The 22,570-nt window shown below is 43.3% G+C and overlaps 1 protein-coding gene across 3 annotated transcripts in view; it reads left to right on the top strand.

Annotated features, from left to right (window-relative positions):
* Nucleotides 1-22,570, top strand: part of LOC132892704 (ribonuclease inhibitor-like) — a 34,259-nt gene that overhangs the window by 10,910 nt on the left and 779 nt on the right. Inside the window, exons 4-10 of one of the 3 annotated variants that reach the window (XR_009655476.1) lie at nucleotides 95-268; nucleotides 7,872-8,045; nucleotides 8,826-8,999; nucleotides 9,669-9,842; nucleotides 12,132-12,299; nucleotides 13,109-13,285; nucleotides 14,148-14,262. Coding sequence is in view for 2 of the 3 variants with exons in the window: in XM_060931024.1 (XP_060787007.1) it covers nucleotides 95-268; nucleotides 7,872-8,045; nucleotides 8,826-8,999; nucleotides 9,669-9,842; nucleotides 12,132-12,299; nucleotides 13,109-13,285; nucleotides 14,148-14,205 (1,099 nt within the window). In the remaining variant the exon portion in view is untranslated. Of the gene's footprint in view, nucleotides 1-94; nucleotides 269-7,871; nucleotides 8,046-8,825; nucleotides 9,000-9,668; nucleotides 9,843-12,131; nucleotides 12,300-13,108; nucleotides 13,286-14,147; nucleotides 14,347-22,570 lie in introns of those variants that run through there. The other 2 variants (XM_060931024.1, XM_060931025.1) reach the window with 2 other exon arrangements.

The following is a 22,570-nucleotide window of genomic DNA, read 5'->3' as shown; positions in this document are numbered from 1 at the left end:
GACATACGGTGCCCTTAGCGCTCTCTCTCTCTCTCTCTCTCTCTCTCTCTCTCTCTCTCTCTAATAATAATAATAATAATTTATTATCTCCAAGGTTGTGTTGGTGCAATCTCTTAGAACAAAGCTGCAGAGTTCTGTCTTTGGTTATCAGTTCAAACTCCTCCAGTCTGAGAGAACTGGACTTGAGTGGCAACAAACTGCAGGATTCAGAAATTAAACTGCTCTGTATTGGACTGGAGAATCCACAATGTAACCTGGAGACACTCAGGTAATGTAATTACTTTTTTAAATTAATTTTATCACTCAGGGAGTTTTTCACTTCCAACTTGCTGGGTTTTTTTTCTTTTCTTACTGGTTCCCTAGGTCAGGGACTGAGTATTATCAGTCTAAGAACTGTGTTGTGGAGGAAATACAGTATAGGGAAAAGAAACAAGATAAGATTTTTTTAAATAACAAACTGCTAATTTAAGTATTCTGTGAAGAGGTAGGTCTTCAGTTGTTGTCTGAAAACAGCCAGTGACTCAGTTGTTCAGACATCTAGAGGAAGTTCATTCCACCATGTAGTTGCCAGAATTGATACAGGTCTTCCTTGTACCCTGAGACATGATGGTACCAGTGCTAGAAGATCAAGTCAAGTCAGTTTATTTGTATAGCACTTTTAACATCAGATATTGTCACAAAACAGCTTTACAGAAAAATAAAGACTTTAAACACATGAGCTAATTTTATCCATAATAAATTAATTTTTCCCTGATGAGCAAACCTGAGGTGACCGTGATGAGCTAAATTTCCCTCAGACGACACGAGAAAGAAACCTTGAGAGGAACCGGACTCAAAAGGGAACCCATCCTCATCTGGGTGATAACAGATAGCATGATTATAAATAACTCACTTCTCCAGCTTTAAAGAGTCTGCCTCAATAAAAATGACAATCAAAGACCTTGACAACTGGTTCTCCAAGCTGGACAAGTCAGGCCTACCAGGAAGATTTAAGGCCTGTATTTACCAGCACACCACCCTGCCCAGGATTCTGTGGCAACTGCTAGTTTTACGAGGTCCCTATGACAACAGTCGAGTCCCTGGAGAGGAGAGTCAACTGCTACCTTCACAAATGGCTTAGTTTTCCCTGCGGTCTAAACAGCATGGCACTGCATTGCAGAAGCAACATCCTGCAAGTTCCAGTGAGCAGCCTTACTGAGGAGCTTATGATGTCATGAACAAGAAAGGTTTTCCAATATAGAGACTCTAAGGTCAGAATGGGCAGGAAGTGGAAAGCAGTCAAGGCACTGGAGTTTGCGGTGTCCAGGCTGAGGCACAAAGCTCTAGTGGGGAATATAGCTATGGACTGGGCTGGATGAGGCTACTTCCCCAGAATTCCAAAAGACAAAGCCTATGGCAAGGAGAAATACCCTCTGATCCAGGGTGAAGTTCAAGCAGGTGTGGAGGATTTAGACAGCAGGAAGCAAGGATTAAGTGAGAATCTACAGTACAGTGCAGAGTTACCTGGGCCAACATCCTGCAGGCAGACTACTAGTGTGTCCACTTCCTAATACAGGCTGTTTATGATAGTTTCCTAAGTCCTGCTAAAGCTAAGGTCACACATCGCTGGTTGGTATGTGAGAACCGTGGCTGGGGCTACCGTGACCATTCTAGTAGATTTTGGAGGTGATCTGTTGCATAAATTTGGACGGATTAAATATGCAAATTAAGTCATGGGAGCCATGATGGTAGCAATGAAAAACGCTGGTAAACCAATGGCAGCAGTGAAGTATAGTAATGTATAAGATAATAAAGTTTTACCTTGTCATCAAAACACAGTTTAGCAGCTCTCACTACTGACAGTGCAAAATGCAAAATAGACACATAAGAACAAAGAACACAAAAAGAAATGCAATAAATAGACATAAACGCAATAAATAGGCATTTTCCTTGGGGGAGGGTGTTTGTCGTCCCTCACTGGTGGAGTTGGGGCAGGGGAGGTGGGGTTGCGCATCCAACAGCTAGAGGGTAAAAACTGTTTTTTAGTCTGTTTGATGCAGCTCTGATGAGTCTGTATCTCCTTCCAGAGGGCAGTAGGGAGAACATGATGTCCAGCGAGGGTGTGGGCCTTTAAAATTTCAGCTGGCCTTCTTTTGTAGTCGGTCAGTGTAAATGTCTTTGAGGGGAGGTAGTGGTGTATCAATTATGCGCTCTGCTGCCCTCACCACCTGCTGCAGGTCCTTCCTGTCCTCCACAGTGCAGCTGGAAAACCACACCATATAACAGTAGGTCAGGAGGCTCTCTATTACAGATCGATAAAAGTTGATCAGCAGGTGGCGAGGGAGGCGAGCTTGCTTTAACTTCCTAAGGAAGTAAAGCCTCTTGTTGGGCTTTCCCCACCCAGTGGGAGATGTTAGTGGTCCAGGTGAGGTCAGCAGAGATGTGGATGCCGAGGAACTTGAAGGTCTCCACCTTCTCACTGTGTATGCAGAGGACAGAGTGTTCGGTGCACCTCGATCTCCTAAAGTCCACTATCATTTCCTTAGTTTTCAAAATGTTTAAGTCCAGGTTATTGTCCGAACACCATTTTGTCAAGTGCTGAACCTCCTTCCTGTAGGCTGTCTCATTGTTGTTAGTTATCATTCCCACTATCGTGGTATTGTTAGCAAATTTGACAATGGTGTTACTGGTGTGGATGGGGGAACAGTCATGGGTGAAGAGGGAGTAGTGGAGGGGGCTAAAGACACCCCTGTGGTGTGCCTGTGTTCAAGATGAGAGTGGGCGATGTGTAAAGTCCAATCCTGACATTCTGTGGTCTGCTACTTAGGAAATCCAATATCCAAGTGCACAGTGAACTGCCTAAGCCCAGGTCACTCAGTTTTTGAACTAGCCTGTGGGGAATAACTGTATTAAAGGCGGAGCTAAAATCCACGAACAGCATTCTCACATAGGTGTTTTTCTGATCCAAGTGTGTGAGAGCTGTGTGGAGAGCTGTGATTATTGCATCCTCTATCCACCTGTTCGCTCTATAAGTGCACTGATGTTGGTCGAGGTCAGCAGGGATGGCCATTTTAATGTGAGAGAGGATGAGTCTCTCGAAACATTTAGTGATGATGGGGGGTTAGGGCAACTGGACGATAGTCATTGGGGCAGTTCACTGTACTTTTCTTTGGTATTGGGATGATGGTAGCTGATTTCAAGCAAGTGGGGACTGTGGACTGTTGTAGTGATAGGTTGAAGATGGTTGTAAATACCTCTGCTAGCTGGTCTGCGCAGTATCTGAGGATCCTGCCAGTGACTCCATCCGGGCCGGCTGCTTTCCTTGCATTAACTCTCTGCAGGGTGGATCTGACCTGGTGTTGATGCAGCTGTATGGGGTCATCCTTCCCTGTTAGTGCTGGGTGGATGTTGGCCTCCCTGTTTCATAGAGCGAAGCAAGAAAAGAAGTGGTTCAGTGTGTCCGGCAGAGTGCGGTCCATGGGGTTTGTGAATATGTTGCTGTCCTTGTAGCTAGTCAGAGTTTTTATCCCCTGCTACATACCTTTTGGAGTTATTGCTGTTAAAGTGTTCCTCTGTGTGCTGCTTGTACCTGCGCTTGGCCTCTCTGATTCCCCTCTTCAGGTTTCTCCATGCTGTTTTGTAGGCCTGCAGATCCCCAGATTTAAATACAGAGTCACATGTTTTGAGCAGGGCCTGCACCTTACTGATGAGCCATGGTTTATGATTGGAGAACACTCTAACAGTTTTTGTCTCAGTCACATTCTCAGCACAGAAGTTAATGTACAAGAGGACAGCTGTTGTGTGTCTCTCCGGGTCTGCCTCCTCAGCAAAAACTCCCTAGTCTGTATCTTCAAAACAGTCCTGCAGGGCTGAGGTGGCGTCCTTTCTCCATACTTTGACTATTTTTGTGGATGGTTTCTGTCTGCAGCTGAATGGTTTGTATGATGGAATCAGAGACAGAAAGAGATTATCTGAGAGTCCCAGGTATGGCAGAGGGCTGGCTTTGAAAGCATCTGATATGTTGCAGTAGACTTGATCTAAAATATTATTTTCTCTTGTTGGGAAGTTTATACTTGTGGAATTTGGGCAGAACTGACCTCAAGCTGGCATGATTAAAGTTTCCTGCCATTATAACAATTTTGTCTGGTTGTGCTGACAGATGCTGGCTAATGGGGTGGTATACTGTAACTTCTCCATAGCTAGCCTAGCATTAGCTTGTGGTGGCACATACACAGCTGTTATGATGGCCGATGTAAACTCCCTCAGCAAGTAGAAAGGTCAACACAGCAGCATTAGATACTCTATGTCCAGCAAGCAGTACGTGTCTTTAAGTGTAATGTTTGTGCACCAGCTGTTGTTTAAATAAATACAAAGTCCTCCTCCTCTACTCTTACTGGAGTGAATAGTTCTGTCCACTCTGAAGATATTGTGGCCCGCTAACTCGATAGCAGTGTCTGGGATGTTTTGGTCAAGCCAAGTCTCCATAATTATCATCACACAGTGGTTCAAACTGTGTGATGTGATCCGCAGTCGTAGCTCATCCACTTTGTTGTTTAGCGACCGGGAATTAGCGAGAAAAAGACTTGGGACCGCCGGTTTGTGAGGGCTAGCTTTTAGCTTCGCCTGTAGCCCCCCACTCTTCCCTCTCTTCTGCTTTCTGTGTTGCCGCTGTCTTCTCCACCTCAGCAGGGGGGTGATGAGCCCCTTGCTCTCAGGAGAGCGACGAATCTCTGGAGGGATAAAATCTCAATTGTCAGCATCAAACTTGCAGTGAATATTGCTCAAAACTGAAAACAGCTCAGCTCTGCTGTGCTGTACACACACAGTTACAAAACCCCACAAGAAAAATACAATAAAAACAAAGTAAAAACAAAGTAGCTGCCAAAACGTGAGGAGCACTGGGCCACTGCGTCTGAACATGCCACCATCTTAAATGCCCTAAATGTATGGCCTTACGGCAATGATGGCAGTGTGTACGGTTTTCATAGCTGCAGTATGGCATAGCCACAGCAAGACAAAATAAGCCATGCCCACTAGAAACACTTTCACTTTCTGCAGAATGTTGTTATGCGAATATTTTGAGCTCGATGGCTGTGATGGAATGCAAGGGTAAGCCCCGATAGCCCATGTAAGCCTCACATATGCTTCAAGGATGCTCATGTATGCTTCAAGGATGCTCATAGATGCCTTCAGGGTTGCGGCAGATGAATTCATCTGGAGCTTGACCCACAGCAATTTTCAACATGACCAAACTTTCCGAGGATGGAAGCCATGCCCTCCTGGTTGTCAAGGTAGCTACCTGACTCTCACATATTCTGACAGAAGGGCCTGGAACACATGCTGGTTGATCCTGGAAGGCCCAAAGTCATCTACTAGTGTCTACCATGAAGTGATTCCGGCTATGTGAGACCAAGGTGTAACCTCCATATTTGAGCAAAGTTTTAGCCTGCCCTCTTTGCTCTAGAAGGGCATCAGTAGAGCACATTCTAAGCAGCTGTCCAAAGGCCTTTGCTGAAGGCCGTTATCACTGGCAGCACAACCAGGTGCCCAAAGCAGTTGCTGAGATAGCAGCCTCAGCCATCAACACTAAACAACACCGGTCGGTAAGCAACATCATGTTTGTCAACATTTGAAAGAAGACTTCCTCACAGTCAAGACCAAAAGCATCAGGTCTCCTTGCATTAGCTGCTGATTGGCAGCTGAGAGTAGATCTTAGCAAGCAGCTGACATTTCCAGATCAAATAACCTCCACAACACTCTGTCCTGATATGGTAAGCTTTTCAGATACTACCACAAAGGTAACCATGGTAGAACTGACAGTGCTCTGGGAAGTGTGCATGGAGGATGCATATGAAATGAAGTGTGCCAAGCACCAGGAGTTGGTGGAGCAATGCAAGAACCCTGGCTGGAACACTCTCTGTATAGACCCTTTTCAGTCACGTGACCTTCGTAAACGCGACCGCCATTTTGGACATGTAGTGGACTTTGGCTCGAATCAGTTTGAATGCGAGGACGGCGACAAACGAAAAACATAAAAGAAAAAGGAGCGAGATGCAGAAAACACCTTCACTATCCAGCGACGTAGGGCATTTACAGGGCGAGCAGAGGGAGAGATATTTGCAAAAATTGAGGTTAGCAGGCTTAGAGAACGACGTTTACCTGCTTCCACCAGGATTGTTCACTGACGTACGGAAGTACATGAAGCCCTCGTCTTTACCTGACTTCGGCCCACATGATCTGTATACCTATGTCGTTAAAAACCCATCGCCATACACATACACGCCAACGTCCGAGGTTCCGGAGCGCGCTCCGGCTTGCTCCAGGAGTGCTCCGGCCAAGGTTCCGGAGCGCGCTCCGGCTTGCTCCAGGAGTGCTCCGGTCGAGGTTACAGAGCGCGCTGCTTAATTTGAGGGCAACCTCAGCCGGAGTGTGCTCTGGAACCTCGGCCGGAGCACTCCGGGAGCAAGCCGGCGCGCGCTGCTTAATTTGAGGGGAACCTCGGCCGGAGCACTCCGGGAGCAAGCCGGCGCACGCTGCTTAATTTGAGAGGAACCTCGGCCGGAGCACTCCGGGAGCAAGCCGGCGTGCACTGCTTAATTTGAGGGAGATCAAGCCGGCGCGCGCTCCGGAACCTCGGACGTTGGCTCCGGCAGCTATTTATACTGGATCCGGTGTAAATAGCTGCCGGATCATAATTACAGTAAACTAGTAAATACAGTAAAGGAAAAACTTGAGACTGAAAGGTTTTAACAGTCATCCAAATGACTGAACGTAAACATTGCTACAGTAACATACCAGCTACTTGTTGACATTAGCTAGTCAACAATAGCTACTACAGAAGAACAAAGAGGTTACAATGGGTTATTTTAGCCTATTTGGTTACACACTCGCCACCACAGAATGTTAACAGCAATGTAATGCCTTTTCTGGCTAATTTTATTCGTCTTACCTCCAACAAAGTGGTCACTACACAAGTGTTGGTCTGCCGAGGGCTGCCAATCTGTTAATGGCCACTATCCATCTTCTCCGTCGGGATCTGATAAAATGATAAACCTTGCCTTGTTTGTTGATGGTTACTACATCCAGGTGCACAACAATATAGTGGCATGATGGAAGTCTTGCTGAAAGTAAAAACTTTCTTTGCTGCCGTTCCTCAATGTTGGCTGTGGTAAACTACTGGTAGTACACGTCCAAAATGGCGGCCGCGTTTGTCGTGATGTCACGTGAAAAGGGTCCATACCAACAGAGGTTGGCTGCCAGGGCTTTGCAGGCCATACACACTGTAAAGTCATGCCCCAGCTAGGCATATTGGGGTTGGAAAAAAAGAGGGTCATAAAATCAATTATTGATTCTGTAGAGAAAGCCACAAGATGGCTCTGGATTAAGATGTCAGGCCAGTGGTCTACTGTTGCAGGGACACAGGTGGGGACTGATCACCTCCAGCCAGGTCACCTGGGCAAGGGAGTCTGATATTGTCAGACCTGAAACACACTCAAATCCCAGGAACATCACTGAGGATGTGTCCCAGCATGCATCCATAGAATGTATTTGAGAAGCAGTTCATGTTGGCCTCTTCTAAGACCCTAGTATTGTTACATCTGCCTTTCCAGCAGATCCTCAGAATATTTTGTTTTGAGAAATGATGGAGAATACAATCCAAGTATACGAGAGGTTAAGAGCCTTGCTCAAGGGCACAAGAGCTCAGGAACTTGAACTGTACCACTAAGCCAGCTACAAGTAGGTAGTATGCAAGTAATAAAAAATGTTACAAAGAGAAAAAGGTGTATGATCAAAACATAATGTTAACAAAATGAAAATTAAAATTAGTGGTGATGAGCAGAATTGAAATTGACTAAACTATTCTAAAAGATCTCTCTTGTTTCCTCTCCAAGGCTCTGTTGTTGTAATTTGACAGAGGAAAGCTGTAAAGTTCTGTCCTCAGTTCTCAGCTCAAACTCCTCCAGTCTGAGAGAACTGGACCTGACAAACAATAACCTGCAGGATTCAGGAGTGAAACTGCTCTCTGCTGGACTGGAGAATCCACACTGTACACTGGAGATACTGAGGTCAGATCATCACTTTATCGCTGTTGCTTGATTTTCAAAACAATGACCATGTTGACTTACATGTCATCAGGTTGTTCAAATCTACACACCTTATCATACATTCCTTCATCTTCAGTAAGTACTTTATCTGAGTCAGTGAGGTGGTGAGTCCAGAGTCTATTCTGGGGACACTTGGTATGAGGTGGGAATACACCATGGATGGGGTGGCAGTACAGCATGGACTAGAACTGGAGAACCTGGAGGAAACCCACATAGACACAGGGAGAACATGTGAAATTCCACATAGACAATAACCTGAGTTCAGTGATTCATTGGCAGGAGTACAAGGGAGCAAAGTTGCTCTTGTTCTCTGGGTGGGAGAGGCAAATGCTGCATCATTCATAGCACCATTAGTTGATATGGGGTTCTGTGAGCTCATGTGAAAGAGGGCAGATAACGCTTCCTTCGGAGGCTTTCTTGCTTGTTATGCTACCCTGTGATACTGCATGAGCAGCAGTTCCAGAAGAAACTTTTGTCTGACTTCATGTAGCTTGGAGGAACACATGTTCCCGATTCATGCTCCCTGATTGGTAGCTGTCATGTGATGGGGAATAAGCAGCTGATCAGGTTGAGGAGAAAAATAGGGGGAAAATAATAATAATAATAATAATAATAAGAAGAAGAAACTTTCATCTATATCACTTGGGATCTTTTACTTAATGCTTTACTACTTTGTTGTTCTTCTCTTGCAGTTGTGTCTACAGTATTTGTGTTTGACAAATCCCACCATTTTGTCTTCAGGCTGTGTTTGTGTGATCTGACAGAGGAAAGCTGTAAAGTTCTGTCCTCAGTTCTCAGCTCAAACTCCTCCAGTCTGAGAGAACTGGAACTGAGTAACAATAAACTGCAGGATTCAGGAGTGAAACTGCTCTCTGCTGGACTGAAGAATCCACACTGTACACTGGAGAAACTGGGGTGAGATCATTACTCATCATATATACACAAACATGTTTTTGGTTATCTTTAGTGTGTGAATATACTGTATGTTATGTGTAGATATGTGAAGTCAAAAAGGAAGTATGTAAATTTTGGCAGCCATGAGGGGTGTGATGTGATGTGGTGCTGGGTGAATGGTGAGGGTTTTTTTTAATTTATTTTGTAGCTGGAATATCAAACCATTTGTTGGATCAGTGTAGATGACCAGCCATTTCACAGACTTTGACTTTATGGCTGGTGGCTTGACTTTGTAAAGAGTTGGCTTAAGTGACTAAATCTCTTCATTCCCTTATTGGTTTGAGGGAGATAGAAAGCTGTTTGAATGCAGTGGACCCCATTAGAAATAAGATAAGGTAATGAGGACAAGAACTGGGGCCTGTTGCATGACTGCGCACTACACAGAATGAAAGTAATATAGCACAATGATAAATATCTGATGGTATGTCCCATTGTGAAGTTCCCCACATATATCCAGCTGGACATATTCCTGTGGGATTGTTGGCCAATCAGGTGGAATTAGAGGAGGTTTGAAAACGCATACAATCTCAGATTCACGCTGAAGATCAGGGATATATAAAAGGCAATGTATTTTATGTGAACAAACAGACAAACACACACGTGTGTTCTGATATGTAATTTTTTTTTCAGATTGTATGGTTGCTGTCTCACAGAGGAAAGTTGTAGAGCTCTGTCATCAGTTCTCATCTCGAACTCCTCCAGTCTGAGGGAACTGAACCTTACAGATAATAAACTACAAGCTTCAGGAGTGAAGCTGCTCTCTGCTGGACTGGAGAATCCACACTGTACACTGGAGAAACTGAGGTCAGACCTTTTTTTTTTAAACACATAATATGGATTGTTTAACAAGAGACTGCAGACCTATGTACTACAGCTAATCATTTAGGCATATCATTTGCTGACTTTATTGACCTGCTGATCAGACGTGGGCCTAAACACAAGCAAGAGTGTGCTCTAGAAGCAGTGTTAAAGAAGAAGAAGAGACTTTTTATTTTATCACATGTACACTAAAGCACAGCGAAATTCCTCCCCTGCAGTGAACAAACACACACAGCAGTGGGCAGCTCTGCTATGGCACCTGAGGAGCAGTTGGGGGTTAGGTGCCTTGCTCAAGGAGGCTTCAGCCATGATACAGATGGAGGGGAAAATGCTGTTTATTCACTCCCCCACATTTTTCCTGCTAGTCCAGGGAATTGAACCGGTGACCTTTTGGACCCAAGGCTGCTTCATTTAACCTTCAGACCCAAGGCCTGAGCTCTACTGGACACAGGTGTGTCGAGCTGTAAAATGTAGTGGAAGTGAAAGCAAGGAATTTTATTTCTTACAATGACTCCAGGCGGCACGGTGGTGTAGTGGTTAGCGCTGTCGCCTCACAGCAAGAGGGTCCGGGTTCGATCCCCCGTGGCCGGCGAGGGCCTTTCTGTGTGGAGTTTGCATGTTCTCCCCGTGTCCGCGTGGGTTTCCTCCGGGTGCTCTGGTTTCCCCCACAGTCCAAAGACATGCAGGTTAGGTTAACTGGTGACTCTAAATTGAGCGTAGGTGTGAATGTGAGTGTGAATGGTTGTCTGTGTCTATGTGTCAGCCCTGTGATGACCTGGCGACTTGTCCAGGGTGTACCCCACCTTTCGCCCGTAGTCAGCTGGGATAGGATCCAGCTTGTCTGTGACCCTGTAGAACAAGATAAAGCAGCTACAGATAATGAGATGAGATGAGACAATGACTCCAGTAAGGCAGATTTACAGCACTCTGAATATGTGTTAGAGAATCAGACATGCTGTCCTGAGCTGTGAAAAATATCCCACACTGAAGAGGACTAGAAAACTAAGAAAGAGCATGTCAGAACATAACCAAATAAACCTTACTTTGTGATTTATAAAAATAAAATATACTGTCAAATGAATAAAACTGAATTATAAAAGTTGTTAAGTTAAAAGCATGCAGTGATGTTCAAGAATATTGGGTCAATTATTGCTAAAGGATATCTATACATTATTGTTTATATAATAAGAACAGAGTGGAAATAAAATTCATGAAAACTGCCATGATATCAACAAAAATGAATTTACACTTGCTTTTTTTGTGTTTTATTTTCTTTGGAAATAAATAATTGATGCAAATAATACGGGATAGTAAGGCCTTTTAAAAAAGAGATTTAAACGTCTTGAAGCAGTGATGGACTATGTATGAATATGTAAACGTTTGACAATGGTTTAGACATAACTTTTCCAAATCACTGGATAAGAGTCTCTGTAATAAATAACTAAATATATATTAAGATCTGGCTTTAGCATAAATACAGAGGTGATTATAGGAAATTGTGCACACTGATTGGTCAAGAAATTCAGACTATTTCTCGATAATCACCTTGAACGACTCAGCAAAATGGCAGCCAATCACTGTGTCACCATAAGTGAGGAAGAATTACAAATGATGAAAGAAAATGTTGTTCCTAAAAGCACTACAGATGCTCCGAAGTTTGGTCTAAAACAATTCAAAGAGAAGGTGGAATTGGGATTTATTTTATCGATTTCAAAACAAAATATTTTGTATGACTCGGCATAGATAAGTGACACAAGTCTGCACCACACCGTTATTACATTTACATGCTGCTTTTTAAGTTTGAATTAAATTATGATTTTTAATACTTTTTAAAAAATAATCACTTGTGTATTTCTACTAAAACAATTATCCACCTCAGGCTCAGTGGATATCGGTGAATAATAACTTTGACTTCGTCTTCACCTCCACTTCATCTCGATTATTATTCACTGATCTTTACCTTCACCTTTGGTGAATAATTGTTAATTGAATAGTGAGTCATCTGATTTTACTGTTATTAAAGTCTCCATTGGAACCTTGTGTTCACTTTAGGACACTATTTGCCTTAACTGTGAAATCTTGTGGCTTTTCAAAAATGGTCAGCTTAAAAAGTGTCATGATCAATAAATTATGTACGAAATGTACTGGCTCTACACATAGGATGAACATGTTTTAGAAGGCGTTAGTGTCATATTTCATCATTTAATTTGTGTGTAATAGGACATTGCGAGATGTGCTTGTATTCTGATATGTATTTCATCATTTCTCTCCCAGGTTGTGCTTGTGTGATCTCTCAGAGGAAAGCTGTAGAACTCTGTCCTCAGTTCTCACATCCTCCAGTCTGAGGGAACTGAACCTGTGGGATAATAAACTGCAGGATTCAGGAGTGAAGCTGCTCTCTGCTGGACTGGAGAATCCACACTGTACACTGGAGATACTGGAGTAAGATCATTATTATTTTACTCTGGATACAAATGAGAGTAGAAGAAAACTCTTAAACAGTTACTCTCTGATCATAAAAGTCATGAACTTGTCTAGCTCCAGTTCAGTAAATCTCCAGAGTCATTTAAAATAAATGTAAAATATTTAAAAGCCTCACACACATTAGTATTAAAGCAGCCATAATCAAGTCCATGTAAGTAATCTAATCAGAAGGTGAGCCCATATAGTCCAATCCCACAGAAGAGCGAGAGCTACTGTAGCACAACCTGCTGGAAAAGTTAATGCTGACTAAAACAGAAAGGTGCCAGCATTAACTTTTTCAGCAGTTTGTGCAACAGTAGCTCTTCTGTGGGATTAGACCATATGGGATAGCCTTCGTGCCCCATGTGAATCAATGAGCTTTTGACACCCGTGACCCTGTCGCCAGTTCACCGCTTTTGAACCACTTTTTTTGGTACTAATCACTGCATACCGGGAACACCCCACAGGATGTGCCATTTTGGAGATGATCAGACCCAGTCATCTCACCATCACAATTTGGCCCTTGTGAAAGTCACTCAGATCCTTACACTCACCCATTTTTCCTGCTTACAACACATCAACTTCAAGAACTGACTGTTCTCTTGTTGTCTAATATATCCCACCCCTTGACAGGTGCCACTGTAATGAGATAATCAACATTATTCACTTCAACTGTCAGTGGTTTTAATTTCATGGCTGACTGATGTATATTATTAGAACATTTAGCATCCTGGCATTCTAATTGTTTGATCCATAAATTATGAGAGTTTTTCTCTTTCTGTCTGCAGACTGACACGGTGCAGTATTACAGAAGAAGGTTGTGTTGCTCTGGCTTCAGCTCTGAGGTCAAACCCCTCATCTCACCTGAGAGAACTTAACCTGGACTACAATAAACCAGGAGAATTAGGAGAGAAGCTGCTTTCTGATCTACTGAAGGATCCACACTGTAAACTGAAGACACTACAGTGAGTAATAATTGGCTGATTATATTTTAGTTTGTATCACATATCACTCAGTACAACTTTGGCAAATGTAAAATGCAGGAATAACAGTGTGAGCCTGACTGGACGAGCTGACCATTAGCTACCCTGAGAAGGGTTAAGGTGTGTTTCAGGATCTCTATCATTTCAGAAGGTACTTACAACAAGCTTGATTAATTCCTCCAGCTCATCATGTTGAGACATCTTTGTAACTAGTGATATACAGTGGTGAATCCAGCCACTGGGGGTGCATAAGCGTACTTTTGGTGCCGGTCTCAAGCCCGGATAAATTGGAGAGGGTTGCGTCAGGAAGAGCATCCAGTGTAAAACTGTGCCAAATCTAACATGCAGATTGAAAAGAGAAATACCATACCGGATCGGTCAGGGCCCGGGTTAACAACGGCCGCCTCCGGTACTGTTAGTCAACAGGGTGCCAGTGGAAAGTATGCTACTGTTGCGCCAAAACAGAGAAGGAAAAAGAGAGGGGGGAGGCGTGTTAGGAGAGAGCGTGAAAGATGGAAGGGAAGGAGCTTAGAATTGAGGGTAGGAACACTGAATGTGGGAACATTGGCAGAGCGAGAGAGTTAGCAGGTATGATGGAAAGAAGGAAGTTGGACATTGTGTGTGCAGGAGACGAGGTGGAAAGGAAGCAAGGCCAAGAACATTGGAGGTGGATGCAAGTTGTTTTATTATGGAGTTGATGGAAAGAGAAATGGTGTTGGTATTGTTTTGAGGGGAGAGTTGGTCAACAGTGTGATTGATGTGAAGAGGGTGTCAGAGTGATAGGCATGAAGTTGGAGATTCAAGGAGTGGTAATCAATGTTGTGTGTGTGTGTATGCCCCACAGGTTGGATGTGAGAATAAAGAGAAAGAGTCTTTCTGGGAAAAGATGGACGAAGTGGTAGAAAGTATACCGAGGGAGGAGTGCGTGCTGATAGGAGCAGATTTCAATGGACATGCTGGTGAGGGAAACAGAGGAGATGAGGATGTGATGGGCATGTGTAAGAGAGAGAAATGTGGAAGGGCAAATGGTGGTTGATTTTTCAAAGAGGATGAATTTGGCAATAGTCAATACATACTTCGAGAAGAAAGAGCAGCACAGGGTGACATTTAAGAGTGGAGGAAGATCTACACAGGTGGACTACATACTCTGCAGAAGGGGTAACCTGAAGGAGATTGGAGACTGCAAAGTGATGGCAGGGGAGAGCGTAGCTAGACAACATCGAGTGGTCGTGTGCAAGATGAGCTTGAAAGTGAAAAAGAGGAAGCATGAAATAGTGGAGCTGAAGATTAAGTGGTGGAAACTAAAAGAGGCTGAACATCAGAAGGAGTTGAGGGAATAAATGAGATGAACATCGAGTGGTAATGGAAGTCTGCCAGAAGATTGGAATACTACTGCTACACTAGTGAGAGGCAGCAAGGAAGGTGCTAGGGTGGTTATCGGGAAGGAGGAAGGAAGACAAGGAGACATGGTGGTGGAACAAAGAAGTGCAGGAAATTATAAAAGAGAAGAGGCTAGCAAAGAAGAATTAGAATGATCAGAGAGATGAGGAAAGCAGGCGGTTATACAGAGAGACGAGACAGAAGGCAAAAAGAGCAGTAGCGAAGGTGAAAGCAGATGCATACCAGGAGTTGTATGAAAGACTGGAGACCAAAGAAGGAGAGAAAGACCTGTACAGATTAGCTAGGCAGAGAAACAGGGAAGCGAGGGATGAAAGCAGTCGGACCAGATGGTATCCTGATTGAGGCTTGGAGATGTTTGGGTGAGACAGATGTGGAGTTCCTAACGAGATTGTTTAATAAGATCCTAGAGAATGAGAAAATGCCAAATGAATGGAGAAAGAGTGTGCTAGTCCCAATATACAAGAATAAGGGAGATGTACAGAGCTGCAGTAATTACAGAGGGATAAAATTGATGAGACACACCATGAAGCTATGGGAAAGGGTATTGGAGGTGAGATTGAGAAGAGAGGTAGCAATCTGAACAGCAGTATGGGTTTATGCCAAGGAAGAGCACGTCGGATGCAATTTTTGTTTTAAGAATGTTAATGGAGAAGTACAGGGAAGGCCAGAGAAAGCTACATCGTGTGTTTGTAGACCTGGAGAAGGCATACGATAGAGTGCCGAGAGATGAGTTATGGTATTGTATGAGAAAGTGTGGAGTGAATGAGAAGTATATTAGAGTGGTGCAAGACGTGTATGAGAACAGTGAAACAGCAGTGAGGTGTGCAATTGGAACGACTGAATGGTTCAAGGTGAAGGTGGGACTCCATCAAGGATCTGCTTTGAGTCCTTTCGTGTTTGCCATAGTGATGGATAGCTTGACAGACGAAGTGAGGCGAGAGTCACCATGGAACATGATGTTTGCGGATGATATTGTGATATGTGGTGAAAGTAGAAAGGAGGTTGAGTTGGGTTTGGAGAGATGGAGGTATGCATTGGAACGAAGAAGAATGAAGGTGAGCAGTAACAAAACAATACATGTGCATCAGTGCGAATGGGGATGAGAGTGTAGTGAAGATGCAAGGAGTAGACGTAAAGAAAGTTGGTGAATTCAAGTACCTGGGGTCAACTGTGCAGGAAAATGGGGGCTGCGATAGTGAGGTGAGAAAGAGAGTGCAGACAGGGTGGAGCAGTTGGAGAAGGATTTTGGGAGTCATTTGTGATCGGAAAGTCCCAGCAAAAGTGAAAGGTAAGATGTATAAGACAGTAGTGAGACCAGCTGTGATGTATGGATTGGAGACCGTACCCTTAACGAAGAGACAGGAGGCAAAGATGGAGGTGGCAGAGTTGAGGATGTTAAGGTTTGCGATGGGAGTGACGAGGTTGGACAGGATAAGGAACAAGCACATCAGAGGGACAGAACATGGGGAGAGCTTGGGAAATAAGCTAAGCCAGATGAGACTGAGATGGTATGGGCACATCCTGAGAAGAGATGCAGAGCATGTTGGAAGGAGAATGTTGAGGATGGAACTGCCAGGCACACGAAAACGAGGAAGGCCAAAGAGGAGATACATGGATATGGTTAGAGAGGACATGAAAGTGGCAGGTGTGGTAGAGAAGGATACGGAAGACAGGGAGCAATGGAGAGGAAAGATCTGCTGTGGCGACCCCTAATCAGGAGCAGCCAAAAGAAGGAGGAGATATACAGTGGTGCTTGAAAGATTGTGAATCCTTTTAGAATTTTCTATATTTCTGCATAAATATGACCTAAAACAACATCAGGTTTTCACACAAGTCCTAAAAGTAGATAAAGAGAACCCAGTTAAACAAATGAGACAAAAATATTATACTTGGTCATTTATTTATTGAGGAAAATGATCCAATATTACGTATCTGTGAGTGGCAAAAGTATGTGAACCTTTGCTTTCAGTATCTGGTGTGACCCCCTTGTGCAGCAATAACTGCAACTAAACATTTCCGGTAACTGTTGATCAGTCCTGCACACCGGCTTGGAGGAATTTTAGCCCGTTCCTCCGTACAGAACAGCTTCAACTCTGGGATGTTGGTGGGTTTCCTCACATGAACTGCTCATTTCAGGTCCTTCCACAACATTTCCATTGGATTAAAGTCAGGACTTTGACTTGGCCATTCCAAAACATTAACTTTATTCTTCTTTAAACATTCTTTGGTAGAATAACTTGTGTGCTTAGGGTCATTGTCTTGCTGCATGACCCACCTTCTCTTGAGATTCAATTCATGGACAGATGTCCTGACATTTTCCTTTAGAATTCGCTGGTATAATTCAGAATTCATTGTTCCATCAATGATGGCAAGCCATCCTGGCCCAGATGCAGCAAAACAGGCCCAAACCATGATACTACCACCACCATGTTTCACAGATGACATAAGGTTCTTATGCTGGAATGCAGTGTTTTCCTTTCTCCAAACATAATGCTTCTCATTTCAACCAAAAAGTTCTATTTTGGTCTCATCCATCCACAAAAAATTTTTCCAACAGTCTTCTGGCTTGTCCACGTGATCTTTAGCAAACTGCAGACAAGCAACAATGTTCTTTTTGGAGAGCAGTGGCTTTCTCCTTCCAACCCTGCCATGCACATCATTATTGTTCAGTTTATCTGCTGATGGTGGACTTATGAACATTAACATTAGCCAATGTGAGAGAGGCCTTCAGTTGCTTAGAAGTTACCCTGGGGTCCTTTGTGACCTCACCGACTATTACACGCCTTGCTCTTGGAGTGATCTTTGTTGGTGGACCACTCCTGGGGAGGGTAACAATGGCCTTGAATTTCCTCCATTTGTACACAATCTGTGACTGTGGATTGGTGGAATCCAAACTCTTTAGAGATGGTTTTGTAACCTTTTCCAGCCTGATGAGCATCAACGCTTTTTCTGAGGTCCTCAGAAATCTCCTTTGTTTGTGCCATGATCCACTTCCACAAACGTGTTGTGAAGATCAGATTTTGATAGATCCCTGTTCTTTAAATAAAACAGGGTGCCCACTCACACGTGATTGTCATCCCATTGATTGAAAACACCTGACTAATTTCACCTTCAAATTAACTGCTAATCCTAGAGGTTCACATACTTTTGCCACTCGCAGATATGTAATATTGGATCATTTTCCTCAATAAATAAATGACCAAGTATAATATTTTTTGTCTCATTTAACTGGGTTCTCTTTATCTACTTTTAGGACTTGTGTGAAAATCTGATGTTTTAGGTCATATTTATGCAGAAATATAGAAAGGGTTCACAAACTTTCAAGCACCACTGTAAAGATCAGACTGGGTGCTGGAGGGTTACAGCAAGCTTCAGAGAACCTGCTGTACCACTACTGTACCCCAGCAGACCCCAGCATGTGCATGCTGGCAAACACACATCCTCTACCCTGGTCATCAACACTGGACCCCCCAAGGTAGTGTTCTAAGACCAATTGTGCACTCTCTTTACACACATCTGAATGACCAAGCACACATCCAACACCATCCTGAAGTTTATTGATGACATCTCAATTATTGGTCTCATGACCAATAATGAGTAATAGCTTGCAGAGAAGAGGTTCAGATATTCACAGAATGGTACCAGGACAACAACCTCACCCTAAAGGTCAGAGAGACCAAGAAGCTGAATGTGGACTTCCAGAAACAGGTAACAGTCCAAGATTCATCAGAGAGGAAGCTGTAGTGAGGGCCAGCAGCTTCAGATTCCTTGAATGCCAACAACACCAATGTTTCCTCAGATGTCTATCCTGGTACAGCACCTGTAAAGTGTTGCAGAGGTGGTGAAAACAGCACTGTCTCCTACCTTTGGGGAAACAACTCTGTGAAACTTAGAGCGGGTGGGTGGAGCACAGAAGTACGGCAGGCCAGAACTGAGTTTCCAAAAACTCTTTGTGACACTTTTCAGCGTTACACTCTCTCAGACGCACGCGCGCATGCACACATCACTCGTCTAGTTGGGGAGAGAGCTCCAGTCCTCCGCGCTCTCCCTCCTTATATAGGGCGCAGTCACTGGGGAAGACACACAAACACAGGTTAATTGACATCAGGTGCAGTGATTCTGCCACTTACCTTCCCTGACTCCGCCTTCCGGTCACAGACCGACGCTTGACCACGCCCCCGCTGCCACAAACTCAAACACACATCCAGGTTCAGGGACAGTTTCTTCCCAAAAACAATAAGACTCTTAAACAGCTGCTGATTGCATTCCCTCATGCACAACAAATATCCTGGCAATGCTGCAGTCACTTAATGACCAATCACTTTACACCCTGTCACTTAAAATACTTTCACTTTTACAACCCCGATTCCAAAAAAGTTGGGACAAAGTACAAATTGTAAATAAAAACGGAATGCAATGATGTGGAAGTTTCAAAATTCCATATTTTATTCAGAATAGAACATAGATGACATATCAAATGTTTAAACTGAGAAAATGTATCATTTAAAGAGAAAAATTAGGTGATTTTAAATTTCATGACAACAACACATCTCAAAAAAGTTGGGACAAGGCCAGGTTTCCCACTGTGAGACATCCCCTTTTCTCTTTACAACAGTCTGTAAACGTCTGGGGACTGAGGAGACAAGTTGCTCAAGTTTAGGGATAGGAATGTTAACCCATTCTTGTCTAATGTAGGATTCTAGTTGCTCAACTGTCTTAGGTCTTTTTTGTCGTATCTTCCGTTTTATGATGCGCCAAATGTTTTCTATGGGTGAAAGATCTGGACTGCAGGCTGGCCAGTTCAGTACCCGGACCCTTCTTCTATGCAGCCATGATGCTGTAATTGATGCAGTATGTGGTTTGGCATTGTCATGTTGGAAAATGCAAGGTCTTCCCTGAAAGAGACGTCGTCTGGATGGGAGCATATGTTGCTCTAGAACCTGGATATACCTTTCAGCATTGATGGTGTCTTTCCAGATGTATAAGCTGCCCATGCCACACACACTAATGCAACCCCATACCATCAGAGATGCAGGCTTCTGAACTGAGAGCTGATAACAACTCGGGTCATCCTTCTCCTCTTTAGTCCGAATGACACGGCATCCCTGATTTCCATAAAGAACTTCAAATTTTGATTCGTCTGACCACAGAACGGTTTTCCACTTTGCCACAGTCCATTTTAAATGAGTCTTGGCCCAGAGAAGACGTCTGCGCTTCTGGATCATGTTTAGATACGGCTTCTTCTTTGAACTATAGAGTTTTAGCTGGCAACGGCGGATGGCACGGTGAACTGTGTTCACAGATAATGTTCTCTGGAAATATTCCTGAGCCCATTTTGTGATTTCCAATACAGAAGCACGCCTGTATGTGATGCAGTGCCGTCTAAGGGCCCGAAGATCACAGGCACCCAGTATGGCTTTCCGGCCTTGACCCTTACGCACAGAGATTCTTCCAGATTCTCTGAATCTTTTGATGATATTATGCACTGTAGATGATGATATGTTCAAACTCTTTGCAATTTTACACTGTCGAACTCCTTTCTGATATTGCTCCACTATTTGTCGGCGCAGAATTAGGGGGATTGGTGATCCTCTTCCCATCTTTACTTCTGAGAGCCGCTGCCACTTCAAGATGCTCTTTTTATACCCAGTCATGTTAATGACCTATTGCCAGTTGACCTAATGAGTTGCAATTTGGTCCTCCAGCTGTTCCTTTTTTGTACCTTTAACTTTTCCAGCCTCTTATTGCCCCTGTCCCAACTTTTTTGAGATGTGTTGCTGTCATGAAATTTCAAATGAGCCAATATTTGGCATGAAATTTCAAAATGTCTCACTTTCGACATTTGATATGTTGTCTATGTTCTATTGTGAATACAATATCAGTTTTTGAGATTTGTAAATTATTGCATTCCGTTTTTATTTACAATTTGTACTTTGTCCCAACTTTTTTGGAATCGGGGTTGTACACCCTGTCACATTTTGGTATTTGTGATCTTCACAAATGAAATGTATAATTATTATAAATATACGTATATTTGTAGTTTTTTCCAGCATTTTAGAGCTTTTTGGTCACTGTGCCGTTTGTAGCTTATACAAATTACTGAATTCTGCAAACACTCACCACTTTAACCAGTGAATCAGCTGGAACCAGCCAACACTAAGACAATCTCGAACTCTGTGACTCTGCAAGTACAACCCCGATTCCAAAAAAGTTGGGACACAGTACAAATTGTAAATAAAAACGGAATGCAATAATTTACAAATCTCAAACTGATATTGTATTCACAATAGAACATAGACAACATATCAAATGTCGAAAGTGAGACATTTTGAAATTTCATGCCAAAAACTGGCTCATTTGAAATTTCATGACAGCAACACATCTCAAAAAAGTTGGGACAGGGGCAATAAGAGGCTGGAAAAGTTAAAGGTACAAAAATGGAACAGCTGGAGGACCAAATTGCAACTCATTAGGTCAATTGGCAATAGGTCATTAACATGACTGGGTATAAAAAGAGCATCTTGGAGTGTCAGCGGCTCTCAGAAGTAAAGATGGGAAGAGGATCACCAATCCCCCTAATTCTGCACCGACAAATAGTGGAGCAATATCAGAAAGGAGTTCGACAGTGTAAAATTGCAAAGAGTTTGAACATATCATCATCTACAGTGCATAATATCATCAAAAGATTCAGAGAATCTGGAAGAATCTCTGTGCGTAAAGGTCAAGACCGGAAAACCATACTGGGTGCCCGTGATCTTCGGGCCCTTAGACGGCACTGCATCACATACAGGCATGCTTCTGTATTGGAAATCACAAAATGGGCTCAGGAATATTTCCAGAGAACATTATCTGTGAACACAATTCACCGTGCCATCCGCTGTTGCCAGCTAAAACTCTATAGTTCAAAGAAGAAGCCGTATCTAAACATGATCCAGAAGCGCAGACGTCTTCTCTGGGCCAAGACTCATTTCAAATGGACTGTGGCAAAGTGGAAAACTGTTCTGTGGTCAGACGAATCAAAATTTGAAGTTCTTTATGGAAATCAGGGACGCCGTGTCATTCGAACTAAAGAGGAGAAGGACGACCCGAGTTGTTATCAGCGCTCAGTTCAGAAGCCTGCATCTCTGATGGTATGGGGTTGCATTAGTGCGTGTGGCATGGGCAGCTTACACATCTGGAAAGACACCATCAATGCTGAAAGGTATATCCAGGTTCTAGAGCAACATATGCTCCCATCCAGACGACGTCTCTTTCAGGGAAGACCTTGCATTTTCCAACATGACAATGCCAAACCACATACTGCATCAATTACAGCATCATGGCTGCATAGAAGAAGGGTCCGGGTACTGAACTGGCCAGCCTGCAGTCCAGATATTTCACCCATAGAAAACATTTGGCGCATCATAAAACGGAAGATACGACAAAAAAGACCTAAGACAGTTGAGCAACTAGAATCCTACATTAGACAAGAATGGGTTAACATTCCTATCCCTAAACTTGAGCAACTTGTCTCCTCAGTCCCCAGACGTTTACAGACTGTTGTAAAGAGAAAAGGGGATGTCTCACAGTGGGAAACATGGCCTTGTCCCAACTTTTTTGAGATGTGTTGTTGTCATGAAATTTAAAATCACCTAATTTTTCTCTTTAAATGATACATTTTCTCAGTTTAAACATTTGATATCATCTATGTTCTATTCTGAATAAAATATGGAATTTTGAAACTTCCACATCATTGCATTCCGTTTTTATTTACAATTTGTACTTTGTCCCAACTTTTTTGTAATCGGGGTTGTAACATATTCTGTGACTCACCTCTCACCATGCAACTGTACAATTTATGTAGATAATGTGTATTTGATTTTGTGT

The sequence above is a fragment of the Neoarius graeffei genome, chromosome 10 (assembly GCF_027579695.1).
Source record: "Neoarius graeffei isolate fNeoGra1 chromosome 10, fNeoGra1.pri, whole genome shotgun sequence".
Taxonomy (NCBI): Eukaryota; Metazoa; Chordata; class Actinopteri; order Siluriformes; family Ariidae; genus Neoarius; species Neoarius graeffei.
This window is presented reverse-complemented; position numbering and strand designations above follow the sequence as displayed.